Source organism: Cercospora beticola, chromosome 5 (assembly GCF_033473495.1).
Source record: "Cercospora beticola chromosome 5, complete sequence".
NCBI classification, from domain to species: domain Eukaryota; kingdom Fungi; phylum Ascomycota; class Dothideomycetes; order Mycosphaerellales; family Mycosphaerellaceae; genus Cercospora; species Cercospora beticola.
Window position 1 is genome coordinate 2,897,406 of NC_088939.1, and position 13,167 is coordinate 2,910,572.

The 13,167-nt window shown below is 53.3% G+C and overlaps 6 protein-coding genes across 6 annotated transcripts; 5 read left to right on the plus strand and 1 right to left on the minus strand.

Moving 5' to 3' along the window:
- Nucleotides 1-853: 853 nt before the first annotated feature.
- Nucleotides 854-2,255, plus strand: RHO25_008408 (uncharacterized protein; the record flags this gene model as incomplete). The annotated part of the gene is made up of 2 exons (XM_023600541.1): nucleotides 854-1,218; nucleotides 1,283-2,255. The coding sequence occupies 2 exons, from the start codon at nucleotides 854-856 to the stop codon at nucleotides 2,253-2,255; spliced, it is 1,338 nt and encodes a 445-aa protein (XP_023449460.1).
- A 353-nt stretch (nucleotides 2,256-2,608) lies between these two features.
- RHO25_008409 (uncharacterized protein) lies at nucleotides 2,609-4,006 on the plus strand (the record flags this gene model as incomplete). Its single annotated transcript, XM_023600542.1, has 1 exon — nucleotides 2,609-4,006. One exon carries the CDS (start codon nucleotides 2,609-2,611, stop codon nucleotides 4,004-4,006), a length of 1,398 nt encoding a protein of 465 aa, XP_023449461.1.
- A 939-nt stretch (nucleotides 4,007-4,945) lies between these two features.
- On the plus strand, nucleotides 4,946-7,397 carry RHO25_008410 (uncharacterized protein; the record flags this gene model as incomplete). Its single annotated transcript, XM_023600543.2, has 2 exons — nucleotides 4,946-5,137; nucleotides 5,340-7,397. 2 exons carry the CDS (start codon nucleotides 4,946-4,948, stop codon nucleotides 7,395-7,397), a joined length of 2,250 nt encoding a protein of 749 aa, XP_023449119.1.
- Nucleotides 7,398-8,079: 682 nt separating this feature from the next.
- RHO25_008411 (uncharacterized protein) lies at nucleotides 8,080-9,522 on the plus strand (the record flags this gene model as incomplete). The annotated part of the gene is made up of 1 exon (XM_023600544.1): nucleotides 8,080-9,522. One exon carries the CDS (start codon nucleotides 8,080-8,082, stop codon nucleotides 9,520-9,522), a length of 1,443 nt encoding a protein of 480 aa, XP_023449120.1.
- A 341-nt stretch (nucleotides 9,523-9,863) lies between these two features.
- Nucleotides 9,864-10,911, minus strand: RHO25_008412 (uncharacterized protein; the record flags this gene model as incomplete). The annotated part of the gene is made up of 2 exons (XM_023600545.2): nucleotides 9,864-10,284; nucleotides 10,352-10,911. 2 exons carry the CDS (start codon nucleotides 10,909-10,911, stop codon nucleotides 9,864-9,866), a joined length of 981 nt encoding a protein of 326 aa, XP_023449286.2.
- Nucleotides 10,912-11,496: 585 nt separating this feature from the next.
- Nucleotides 11,497-12,522, plus strand: RHO25_008413 (uncharacterized protein; the record flags this gene model as incomplete). Its single annotated transcript, XM_023600546.2, has 1 exon — nucleotides 11,497-12,522. One exon carries the CDS (start codon nucleotides 11,497-11,499, stop codon nucleotides 12,520-12,522), a length of 1,026 nt encoding a protein of 341 aa, XP_023449198.1.
- Nucleotides 12,523-13,167: the final 645 nt, after the last annotated feature.

Consider the following 13,167-nt stretch of genomic DNA (forward strand, 5'->3'; position numbering starts at 1 on the left):
ATGTCTTCCCTTGACAGGTGAGAGCGAGGTGACACAAAACGCGTACACGTCCGTAATCCCTACAACCTCCCGACCTTTTCCCTGCCATGGGTGCTGGAATGCTGCGAAGCTCATACTATGAGTTGTGCATATTCTGACCGAGTGCACGCACGTCTCTCAACGAACCTGGAAGGCGTACACGAAATCGTCTTTTCGAGTCAAGTAGCAGCTTGCCAAATTCGTCGTATTCGATCGTATACATAGGTACGCTGAGATGTACAGCGCTATGCCAGGTGTTGTCTCAAATTTGCACCTTTGTAGGTGAATCGTGGTTGCAGCACCATTCGCTGGTCAAGCGCGGGCCGCAGCTTTCATCGGACTGCTCGGAAGCAGTTGTGTTCCGCTGTCTGTCAAGTCGCGTCGGCTTCCACGAGTTCCATTGACTATTGCATGTATTCTGCAAGCATTGCAGACAAGAATTGGAACAAGCACTGGTGATCACTAAACTAGAGCAGCAGTGGCGCAAAGCATGCTATTATTTAGCATTCAATGACACGCCCCTGATGGGACAGACCCTGTTGTACGATGCATATCCTGGTCTATCACGACCATCTCATCTCCCGGTTTCACGTCGTGTCGCGATATTATGGATACACCATTTATATTGGTCAGTTGTCAGCTCTCGGGCTCATAGGTACTGGAGTGCTTTCGCCGCACATGACAAGAGGGAGATGCTGAACCTCCAGGTCACCCGACCTTGCTGACGACAAAAGACCCCATACAATCTTTACGAATCCAATTCCAGGTTGAATTCTGGTTCGAAAACATTCTTCGAGGAACATGCAACTTACAGCATTCAGGGAAAAACTTCTACATGATGAGGTTCTCATTCTTACTTTCAGCCTGGACAATCTTTGCCGCCCAGTCACTCGCTTACTACGTCCTGGATACGGATTTCTTTACCGTCGATACAAATGGCTCATTCTTCGACAAATTCAATTTCATCAACGAGACAGATCCAACTCACGGAACTGTATCGTACAGACCCTACTCCGACTGTCGAGATCTGAACCTCATCCAGAACACAACAGATAACATAATCATGCGTGTCGACAGCACAAATGCCCTATCAGGCGACGATGGAAGGCCAAGCGTAAGAATAGAAAGCAAGAAGAAGTTTTACAAAGGCTTGATTGTCGTCGATGTCGATCACATGCCGGCTAGTATCTGCGGTGTATGGTGAGTACAACCTGTTCCACTCTGTCCACGTGCAAGTGGCAAAGCTCATTAATACGTAATTTAGGCCAGCATTCTGGACATACGGACCGGATTGGCCCAACAATGGCGAGATCGATATCATAGAAGGCATTAATCAATTCCAAGCCAACCGCATGACCCTCCACACAGCTCCCGGCTGCTACACCAAAAACCAGTCGACATATTCTCAACAATATTCCGGTTCCCTATTGTACACGAATTGTACCGCAGGCACTGGCTGTTCCATCGGCACTCTCGAAACTAACACTTACGGCGACGGTTTCAACGCAATCGGAGGTGGCATCTACGCCACAGAATGGACGGAAAAGTACATCTCAATCTACTTCTTCCCTCGAGATGTCTGCGAACAAAGTGATGTTATCACTGGACCTCTTGGCAAGAACCCTGATCCAAGCACATGGGGCATACCGCTAAGTCGCTTCGACCTAACATGTAACATCGAAAAGAACTTCCGAAATCACAGTATCGTATTCGATACCACTTTTTGCGGAGATTGGGCTGATGGAGCAAATCAATGGAATTCAACAATTCCAGTGAATACTACTTGGCCACCGTACGCAACATCGAATTCTGGTGCATGGCTGCAAAGTGGAAAGAAACATGGTTTTGGACCATATTTTGCGTCGAATTCGACTTGTGCAGCGAAAACGGGGATGATTTGCAAGGATTGGGTGAAGAAGCGTCCGGAGGCGTTTAAGGAGGCTTATTGGAGTGTTAATGCGTTGAGGGTGTATCAAGAGTATGATGGGTTGGCGAGTTATGGGGATGCGCCGGGGTCGTTGCTGGATGTGGATGTGGAGATTGATGTTGATCTGTCGTTGGGGAGTGGTGAGGAGGAACAGCAGGAGGAGGAAAGTCAACAGCAGGAAGAGGAAAATCAACAGCAGGAAGAGGATCCACCGAGTCTTTTGGGAAGAGAGGCATCGCCGCACGACGGGCCCGACGCCCCCAAGCATGGCGGGCATTTTGGACATCATAAGCATAAGCATCGGCATTAGACTTCTAGGTACATGTTCTCATTCTTGTAAAGCTGTATAGTGGCATATTATGTGAAAAGTTAACAACGTCTCAGGACTGAGTTGCAGAGCATTGCGTCGACGATGCCCACAAATAGGTCCAGGGCAAGGAAGTTGTTTGTCAACAATCTGCATCCGAAAACAAGAGGTTCCTGGCAGTAGCCGTCTCAAATCTTCACTGCACCGTTAGCATGTGACAATCAGAAAGTTAGTCATGCTTGACTTGCTGCAGCACAGAATTCACCTGCACTTCAGCACCTCCTCAACGGTCGCGTGAGTTTCAACCGCACAACTCACCCTGCTGATCAGGTGGCCAACACGAAACACCCTTCACCATGCCCGGGCAGCGTCGCTACGCTTTCTCAACACCAAACACAAGCCTTCCATCGCCGCAAACAGATTACGACACTGGCGCAATGCGACTTCACTCCACCGAGGCGCGGTTCGATGCACTCGAGTCTAAGGCTTTTCGCGCGAGGCATTTACCGCGTGTCCAGGAGTCATCGAGGCGACTGGATGCTGTCGCCAGCGATGGGGTGCCTGAGCCTTGGTACGACGAGAAGGAGGTAAAGATTTGGAGGATGCCACAGAGGGTTGCGGACGATCGTAACCAAGGCAGCGTCCAGCTTGGTCCAGTCTCAAGAACCGCGCATCGAGGCTATGCCATGCCGGTTGAGCCCATTCCTGAGATATTGATCGAGATGGCGAGTCCAGTGCCGGTGCAGGCTTCTCTCCATGCGATACACTCGGCGCGGCCGAGTCTGAAGAGGAAGTGTCAGAACGATTTGCAGAATGAGCAGCCGCCTGCTCAACGTCTCAAAGGCCTGCACTTGTCGATCCCGCAGCTGCAACGCCCGTGGGATATGGACACGAGCAGCGTCGAACATGGAGGCACATACCTCCCAAGAGCCGTGCGCCCGATCCAGAGACCAGTCTCATCTCTGTCGCACGGCGCCTTTTCTCTGATGCCGATACCATTCCCAGGCGGCCCACGTCTTGATGCGATGCACTTGCAGCCGCCATCGGCAGCCATACACCCACAGGTGCCAATACCGACCTTTGACACTCAGCGCACGACCATATTTCCTCCACTCCTTCCAACTTACCACAAAGCGTCTCCGCCACCATGCGTCCCTCAACTCGCGGACCTGCCCAACCATCCAAACTTCCTCTATTGGACCCCTTCGCTCTCGCGCCGAATCCTCGAATGGCTGAATGATGCCAATACGGACTCAACACAACGTGAAACCCTCGGACTCACCTTCCGCGACTTTGGCAACTCATTTCATGAACGGTGCAGATCGCCTGGACCTGGCTACGGAATGAAAGTGACCCGCATGACGATCTCGAACCAAGCAGGCATAGATCGTTCTTCGCGCCAGGACAATGCATCGATGACAGATGGTGCTGATTTTCTCGACTGGTTTGTCATCCAATTTGGCGAACTTGCAGCCCCGAGAGATCGACCAGCACATTATTGGGTCATGGCATTTCCTGTGTGCGCCGTCACGAAGAGGCATTGCGAGCTTATCACTTCGGCACAGCCTAACAATGGAGGCGCGATTGGGGCGAGCGGTCTGTACAAGACGACGTGGACACTGGGCCGAACGAATCGCTTGCCTTTGTTGCACGGGAGTGGCGTGAGGGAGGCATATCTGCAAAACTTCTTCAGCGCTTGTATGTTTGGAGCTGGAGTGATTGAGATGGAGAGCTTTGGAGGAGTGTTTGACTAGGCTCTCGGTCGGACGAATGGTCTTGATGACTTGTTTGTGGCTGTACTTGTGACCAGGGAGACGTGTGTGAGCATGGAGAGTCTGACTGCAGAGTAGCAAGTGCTGAAGTGCATTCAGCCACGACCGCTAGGCTGCCATCTCGCAGCTTGAACCAAACGCAGTTTCATCGGAAAGTCTTCGTTGGGTAGCAAACAAGACTCGTCCACTTCGCCACTGCACCGTTATTAGCGCTAGTCTTGGTATCTACCGTCGTCACACGATGGCGACGCTGTGATTGCTGTCAGATTGCAGCGCCACTCGCCCCCGCCGTGCCATGCTATGCTGATGCACGACTTGATACACGCGACTGTCGACGCGACTTGTGGTTGCTACACCTGTTCACGCGCGGCCGCATCGATGTCCTTGCGGGCGGTGGAAAATTCTGCGGCGTGGACAAGGACACGTCTGTCAACGGGCCAGGAACGGCTCTTTGTGCAGACCACCGGTTCCCATCGCGCCGGGATGAATATTGATCGGCGACCAGGCGTGTTCCCTGCCCATGGCCGCTGCAGCGTTGCGACTGACGTCTTCACGACTGACAGTTGTACCGCAGCACGCTGGGCACAGCACGAAAAGACACCGACACCGCCTCACGCGGGCACATGACCTGGACGGTGGACTGCCTACAGCGCGGTGAGACTAGTACCAGGTGAAGTAGGAAGAACGAACGCACGCCTTGGTCAGAGGCGCAGACGACAGGTCAGGACAGCGCTCTTGGCGTCATTTAGCTTTGTTGATGCGTCGACGTTCACCCCACTCAAGGAACACCCCAGCCTCGCGCAGAACGACAACTCACACAAACACTCTCGGGCACGTCACATTCTACACTGCAACCATTTCTCCTCCTGCTACAAATACTATGAGTGCTCCTGCCTCGGCCGCGCGAGAGGTAGCGTCAGCATGGTCGACGCGGATCCAATCACCTCCTTCTTAGACGCCTACCACGACTCCGGCCAAGTGCCCAGCATTCCAGAACGCCGGCCAGCAATTACCTGTTGTTGCGGTGACGCCGCCTGCGCATACCTACGACACAACGAGCAGGCTCTGTCGGTGCTGGAGCGCGATGTCCGGACTGCCGCGCAGATTGGCAAGGTGAGTCGACTCAGAACCCGACGTTCCCAAACGCTGGTGCGGCTCGGCGGACGGTGTACACGCGCAACGGGCTTCCACGAGACCGTGTTCGCGTGTATGCAAGATTGCACGCGAAGGGTAATGACGGGAGGAGGGAATCGCAACGCGCGTGCCGGAAAAGAATCGCGCAAAGATGGCGTCGTCGCTAATATTCTCGCTGCAGGCGTTGTTGACGCGGCATGAGGCTTACATCCAAGACTCCGAGAAGGAACGAAAGGCTATGGCCGCACAGATTCAGTCGCTGGAGGTGGAGAAGCAGGCTTTGGAGAGACAAAACGCCAACGCTATCGAAGAGAATCGGTCACTCTTGGACCAACTCGAATCATTGAACAATGCTGTCGCCGATTCCGATACCCAGGTCACGAACCTACAGACGACATTGCGGAGTACTCAACAGGAACTTCAGAAGTTGTCTTACTTACAGTCGCGAACGGAGAGTCTCGAGCAACAACTTGCGGACTTCGAGAGAGAGCAGGCATCATGGCAGATGACATTCGAACAAAAGGACGAGGCTGAGAAGACAGCGCTTCGCAGATGGCAGGAAGCTCAGCGAACACTATCGCATCTGCAAGAGCAAATAGAACGCATTGAGCAGGAAGCCAAGGAGGAAAAGGAACGCCATGTGGAAGTGCTGGGTCGCATGGAACGACAGCACATTGTCGAGAAGGAACTGGACTCGGCCGCCGGCAGGCTGAAAGGCGCAGCAGCCGTCAAGACCGCGGGAAGCGGGACGAATGTGGTCTCGCACTTTGTCAAGGATATCCTCCAGGACAACGCGAATCTGCAGATGGGCATTGTCGAATTGAGAGACATGCTGCAGAACTCCAATGAAGAGGTGGAGACCCTGAGACAACAGCTGTCTGTACATCAGCCTGTCGTCTCGGCAGCAGATATACCCGACCCGACTACCTCGCCCATCCGTCCGCACCTGAAGGAAGAGATGAGAAGAGCCACATCTCAAGAGTTGCATGTTCACCATCACTACCACGCACCAAACACACCAAAGACGCCGATCGTCCGAAGACCCAAGAAGAAACGCTACGGTGCTCTGACTCCCGGTCACTACACGCCTCCGACCTCTGGTCTAAGCACACCTCGCCATTCTTTCTCAATTCCTTCGAACACTGCCGCCATATTGTCGCAAACCGCGGCAAGCCTGCCCGGACAACGAGCGTCACATCAAAAACGATGGTCATACATGTCAGAACAATCGTTCGTGTCAGCTCACTCTGTTCAAAGCAGCTTCTCCGGTCCGAGCTCGCCGCAGTCTTCAAATCGTGCTTCTTCAGTGTTCGATCGCGTCTTTAGCGATGCAGGACAGGAGTCATCACGCCCTTCGACACCCGATACAGAGGATCCGGGATCGCCAATGTTCATTCCGATAGGCTCGAAACGCATCACAAGCGCACCTATGCACTCGCAGCGGCCTTCTGTCTCTTCACATCGCGGACGACCTTCTCTGGACTCTATCCTCGATACCAGCACGGAGAACCTGCGCGAGCTCGACGCTCAACAGGCGGCTCCCGAAGCAGTAATACCCGAGGAGGACGAACTCGACTGGGAGAACACTGACGACACCCCTGGAGATGATACTTCTGATGCAATCTCGCCACTCTCGGACGAAATCCAACAAGCTCTTGAGCGACCTCGGATGCTACGGCGTGCCACTTCGCATGAATCTATAATGTCATGTCGTGGCATGGATATTCATACGCTCAAGTCTCGACCCTCGCAGCTTTTGACACCTTATGGTAGTCGTTCTTTCACACCACAAGCAGTGATCAGTGACACCACTGCGCAAGTGTCAGCTTCAATGTCACGGCCATCAGGCAGTGGCCATCGCATGCTGAGTGGCATGAATCCTCCTGCCGCCAGCCGACAACCCAGCTCGAATAAGTCTGGGCTCGGCAGCAGAGTCGGTGGCTGGATGTTCGGCAAATGGGGCGCATCGCCCGCACCTACCGTGACGGTTACCGATACCAATGCTTCTGTGAGCCCACCAAAAATGAACAGAAGTGTTAGTGTCGCATCTGGCAGCACGGGTCGATCTACAGAAGATGGAGATCTGACACCCAAGAAACCCAAGCTACGTCCTCCGGGCATCAACCAGTCGGGACCCATACCTGGCTTCGGACCAGAGATCAAGATCTCACATCCGCCAATTATGAAGAGTCTTGACAAGAGTGCATTGCAGAAGGTGTTGGATGAATCGGCGCAATAAACGCACAGGCATATGGAGCGATATTCATGATCTTTCCTTTTATTACGAGTTCTGAGATACCCCATGACGGCGCGCGGGTCGTAGTTTCTAGATATCCTTTTATGCATGCGAGTGATCATGCTCGTTTACCAGCCTTAGGCACCCTTGTGCAATAGTGGTATCAGTCCCATTCACTTGATGTGCTTCCACATGGGGAAAGTCCGGTGGGGCCACCGGGGCTAGTTCACGCGGTCCCAAGATCAGATGGCACTCTCTTATGCTGGCAACCTCCGATCGCCACTGCCTGGATCGTGTTATATGAGTCGGTAAGTTGGCCGTCTTGCCTCACTCAGGTACCTCAACGGCTACTCAATGAGCTCGGGATACGCTGTTCTGAGCTTTCCGGGGCGCACTCTCAACGCCGAATCACGTTCAGCTGATGAACTTCAACAACGGACTCGGCTTGCTGCCTTGAGGGTGTTTGCATGTGACTCCTTTGAGGGTGACTTATTTGCGTAACCTTTCACATGCAAGCCTCGAGGCCTCGCACAAAACTCGTCAAACTCTTCAGCATAACTTGACCAACTACCAAAACATCGAAGACGCTTCGTCCAACACCAAGAGCCGTTTGCATTATTGGGCCTCGATCCGGTACATCTACAGTGTCAGAATTGACGAGTCTGGGCAAGACAGCATTGCGAGAATGGCAAGCATTCAGTGGGTGCAGCAACCACTTCCAAATTGGGTACCCGAGATGGTCGACAACGTGATGGTGGCAGACGTAGCAGAGAGCCCAAGCGTACTGGCACTCCGACAAAAGCCACCGGTCTCCCGTCAAAGCTCTGCTCCATCCCTGTCTCCAGCAAGCGAAGATTCCACCCTCACCGTGTCACCGCAGAGCACGATCACCGCCCTCAGCAATGGCCAGTTCCTGCAGAAGCCAATGGGCATGCACGGCGGAACCACCTTCTGGAGCGTCCCACCCGCCCATAAGTACACTGCAGAACAAGCCAAGGACATGCCAGCAGCAGCTCGACTCCACGCTCTGTCGATCCACCGCATCGAAAAGCATTGGCGCGGAGTTGATGTTGCAACGTGCTGTTTGCCTCCTGAGCTGGAGAAGAAGACGCCATACTCACTCGCAATGCTCACTCGTCTCGACAAGCTCGCGTATCTCACCGCAAAGAAACACGATGAAGCTCTTCGCCTGATGCGGTACGCCCACAAGACGCGTCGAGCTGTTGAGGAAGCTAGTGTACCTAAGCCCCATTCGAGAGTCTCGACCATGCCGAAGGATATCTGGAAACAATGCAAGGTCCATGCTGTGGAGCCTACGGTCTGGGAGAACCGTGAGGGTCTGCTTTTGCAAGATATCGACCAAGCCATTGCGATCATTCTAGCTGAGAACAAGAAGGAGAGGAATCAGAAGCAATTCCTTGTCCCAGAGGGACAGACGAAGAGAGAAGTGAAGAAGCGCGTGATGAAGGAGCGAAGGAACGAGAAGAGGGAGGTGGAGAAGGTCATCCGGACCGTAGTAGGATCGAAGGTACTAGGGGCTTCTAAGCTTCCGATCGATGGGCATGAAGGAAACGAGAAACAGCAGAATGAATACAAGGAGGTCGAGAAGATGCTTGGCAGGGGTCTGAGGAAGGGTGAGCGGAAGCAGGTGGGCAGAACGAGGAGAAAGATCGCTGCATCTACGGCTGAGAAGAACGGACTCAAGTACAGCTTGGCTTGGTCTGGTCCGAGCGGCAGCATCTCCGTGGTGCAGGGACTTGAAGCAGCCGGTGAAGGTGAAAATGGAAAAGCTCAGGAGAAGACCACGAAGCAGGCAGAGAAGAAACCGGGATTGAGCGAGGAGGGCTTGAAGTTCATACAGGAAAACAACTACATCGATAAGTTGTCTTTGGAGGATTTGATAGTGCAGAAGGCACTTTCCACCGCCAAACCTGCTGGAGAAACCATGGATCTCGACGCGGGATCTGCTCAGGATACCTCAGCGGGCTCCACTGAGCACAGCAAGACTGGGACCGAGACTGGAGCAGGCAAGGGCATCGAGCAATCGCTGAGCAGTGCTATGCGTGAACACAGCATCTCTCAGAGCAAGGGTTCCGAACTGAGAAGCGACAACGAGATGCAGCTGTAAGGAAAGTGCTCATCAGAATGCTTCGAGGCACGCTGAAACGACGAGAACTGCAACAAGCTGCAGACCGGCCTATTGGATCCAGTTGGAAACAGCAGATATCCTGTTACCAATGTCCTCTACCATAATAAAATCGGTAGTTAAGACAACCCCCTCCCGAGTGTATTCATAAAACAACTTCAGGCCGCGATCTGCCAACATTGTTCTAATCACAAAAAGCCTACCACACAGACAAAGTGCCTTCAGCATATAGATTCACTGGGGCACTCAGCAACATTCAAATACCAAAAGTTCTGTACTCATAAACAAATTTCATTCATATGTATCCTAACCCCATCTTCCCTCTACAGATTCGGCTTAAACTTATACCCCTTCTGCACAGGTCGATTCCCCGTCGCCACAGGATCCCACCACGGCCAAGCAGCAGGCGCATCATTCTGCATCGTACCCGTGAAATTCGTCGGCCGCTTCTCCAAGAAGGCTCGTACACCTTCTTTGTTATCTTTGCTCGTGAATAATTCGTAGACGATACGGCTGTCCAAGAGGTGTGTGGCTTCCGGTGTGCTTGGGCCGCGGTACATGAGTTCTTTGATTAGGTGCAGACTGACGCCGGAGCAGTTTGCTACGATTTCGGAGGCGAGTTGGAGGGCGCGGGGGAGGACTGCGTCGGGGGTTGGGAGGGTTTCGGTGAAGAGGGAGTCGAGGAGGGGGTGGGAGGCGGGGTAGACGGAGCCGGTTGTGCAGAGGTGGAGGGCTTTGGAGGTGCTGTTACAGGTATCTTGTCAGTACTGTTTCATGTATCAACAACGCAGTAGGTGAAAGGTGGACTCACCCAATCAACTTTGGCAACCAGAAACTGCTCGCTGCCTCCATCACCAGTCCTCTTCGGGCGAACACAAATCCAATCTTGGCGTCCTTGTAGGCGATTCGGATGTTCATTGGCAGTGTCATCGTAATGCCTACGCCCACTGCAGCGCCTTGTACAGCTGCAATAGTTGGTTTCCGACACCTGTTGATGGCCATGGTCACTCGACCTCCTCCATCTCGGTGATCCCGTACTGCTTCTTCACCTCCTACAAATCCGGTATCCAAGTCTGCGCCGGCGCAGAACATCTTGCCAGTTCCCGTCTGGACAATGCATTTTACGCGGTCGTCGATGTCGAACAGGGTGTAAGCGTGCTCGAGCTCACGCATCATGGTGGGAGTGAAGGCATTGTATTTCTTGGGGCGGTAGAGCGTGACGAGCTGGACTGGTGTGACTTCTTTGGCATTTTCGGGGACGTTTGTTACTCTGATCTCAGTGAAGCCGATGTCTGCATAGTTTCTGGGAATGGGAAGCTCGACGAGAGACGGCGATTCGACGTATTGGGAGCCCTTGCCTGAGCCGGACATGGTGGTTGCTGTGTTGTGGTGTTTTGTGATCGTTCAAGGAAATAGCGAAAGACGGTTCTTACAACAATACTTGCGATGATCTATAGCAAAATGGCAGTACGGTCGTCAAACAGTGCTAACCACGGCAATTGCTGCATGTGGTAGAGCTCCAAAGCTACTCGAAGCTCACGAGTCTGGCTGTATTGAGGAGGATCCGGGGCTTTGCCGAGGTTTGCTGACTGTACAGATCCTCATCACGTGTGGCCGTTGACCTTCCTGTCTGAGGCATCCGTTTGTCTCCTTGTACTTCCCAGCAGTTCGGCTCCTCAATGCCGGCGGAGTGTTGATAAACCCTGGCACCTGCGGTATGCCAGTCACGATTGCGTCTGGATCTACGCCTAAAGGCGCACAAGCTGTGGTTTATCAGGCAAATCTGCTGTTGCTTTCGGTTCCGCTCGTTACCGAAGCTGCGAATCCACCACTGCAATGTTCGAGTTTCGAGGTTTAAGTGGCAAGCTGAGAGCCAAGTACAATATGGTCCATGCCACGCGACATAGGCGTTTTCTTTTTGAGCAGGACCCAGATTGAGATATCCGACTTTGCAAGATGGTGCCTCCGCTAATCGCCCTGGAGGAGCACTTCCTCTCGACTGCTGTTCTCGATGCGTTTGACGATCAGTATTCGGAGCAGTTCAAGGCCATACCTGGAGTCAAGGAGAAGCTCACCGACATCGATGGCCTTCGGCTGGATGAGATGGAAAAAGGTGGCATCACATTTCAGGTCATCTCACATGCCTGCGCTCCTGGAGGCCCCAGTCCGGAGATGTGCAGGGAAGGCAACGATCAGCTGGCAGGCGCAGTGAGAAAACATCCAAACCGGTTCGCGGGCTTTGCAGTACTGCCCGTGGGCAACCCAGAGGAGTCAGCAGTTGAGCTCGAGCGATGTGTCAAGGACCTGGGCTTTCCTGGCGCCATGATTGACAATCATGTGAATGGAAAGTACTTTGACGGCGACGAGTACGATGTGATGTGGCAAAAGGCAGAGGAGCTGGACGTGGCCATCTATCTGCATCCTACGTGGCCTGCCGACAACATGATGCATTCGTACACCGGAAACTTCTCAGAGGGCGCAAGCCGGAGTATGGGCGCATCTGGATGGGGTTGGCACTCGGAAACGGGGCTGCACATTCTCAGACTGTACGCTGCTGGGCTCTTCGACAAGTTTCCCAGACTCAAGATCATTATTGGGCATTTCGGTGAAATGCTTCCGTTCATGCTGCAACGTGTGTCGAATCTCAGCAGCCGGTGGGGTGACCAGAAGCGGAAGCTGCTCCAGGTTTGGGACGAGAACATCTGGATCACGACATCTGGAGTCTGGAGTCTAGATCCGCTGAAGTGCATCCTCGGAAATACGAGAATTGACCACGTCCTATTCAGCGTGGACTATCCGTTTGAGAAGAATGAGAATGGCCGCAAATGGATGCAGGAGCTGGAACAGAGTGGTTTGGTGAATGGAGAGGAGCTCGAAATGATCGCCTACAAGAACTCTGCCAAACTGCTGAAGATCGAGCTGCCGCAGGCGACCAATGGGGCCAACGGCACGAACGGCATCAATGGGATGAACGGCCACTGATTGCACGGCGGGTTCCGCGATGCTTCGCGCGTGCCGTCTTACCAGCGCGGCGCGGTGTGACGGACAGAGTCGGATGCATGGTGGCGAGGGGTACAGCAGAATTTCAGCACACAAAGACTGTGGTAATAGCATCTGATATAGATTGACGATGAGACGAGTGACGAGTAATGAATAATATGAGGTTCTTGTTGGATTCTTTGGCAACGAGACAGCTTGCAAAGATATATGCCACCGAGCATAGCCGTCTTGCAGGGATGCAGCGGTACCTGCCTTAGCTTCCCATCGCTTGCATGAGAACAACCAACCTCTTTCCTCTTTACAGCAGCCACACCAACCTGCATGTCTGCCTATTATCCTGTGCATCTGCAAGCAATTTTGTGAACTACTTCTCTTGCATACCGGTTGCCTCGATGAATCCTCCAAGCTGCACCCACGAGGTGGCAAGAATCAGAGTTGCTTGGCGGTCGAGGGGCGTCGCGTACCAACCCGATCACTATCACGACCAGCGGATCATCCTCCATCAAGGCTAGGGCGCGGCATCCGCTTGGTCTGTGAAACAGCTTTGCCCTTGCATCCGCATCCGCGACAAGCCACGATCCCCTCAACACGGCGTCGCCCTTGACTCAAAGGAGCGACTGAAATGTC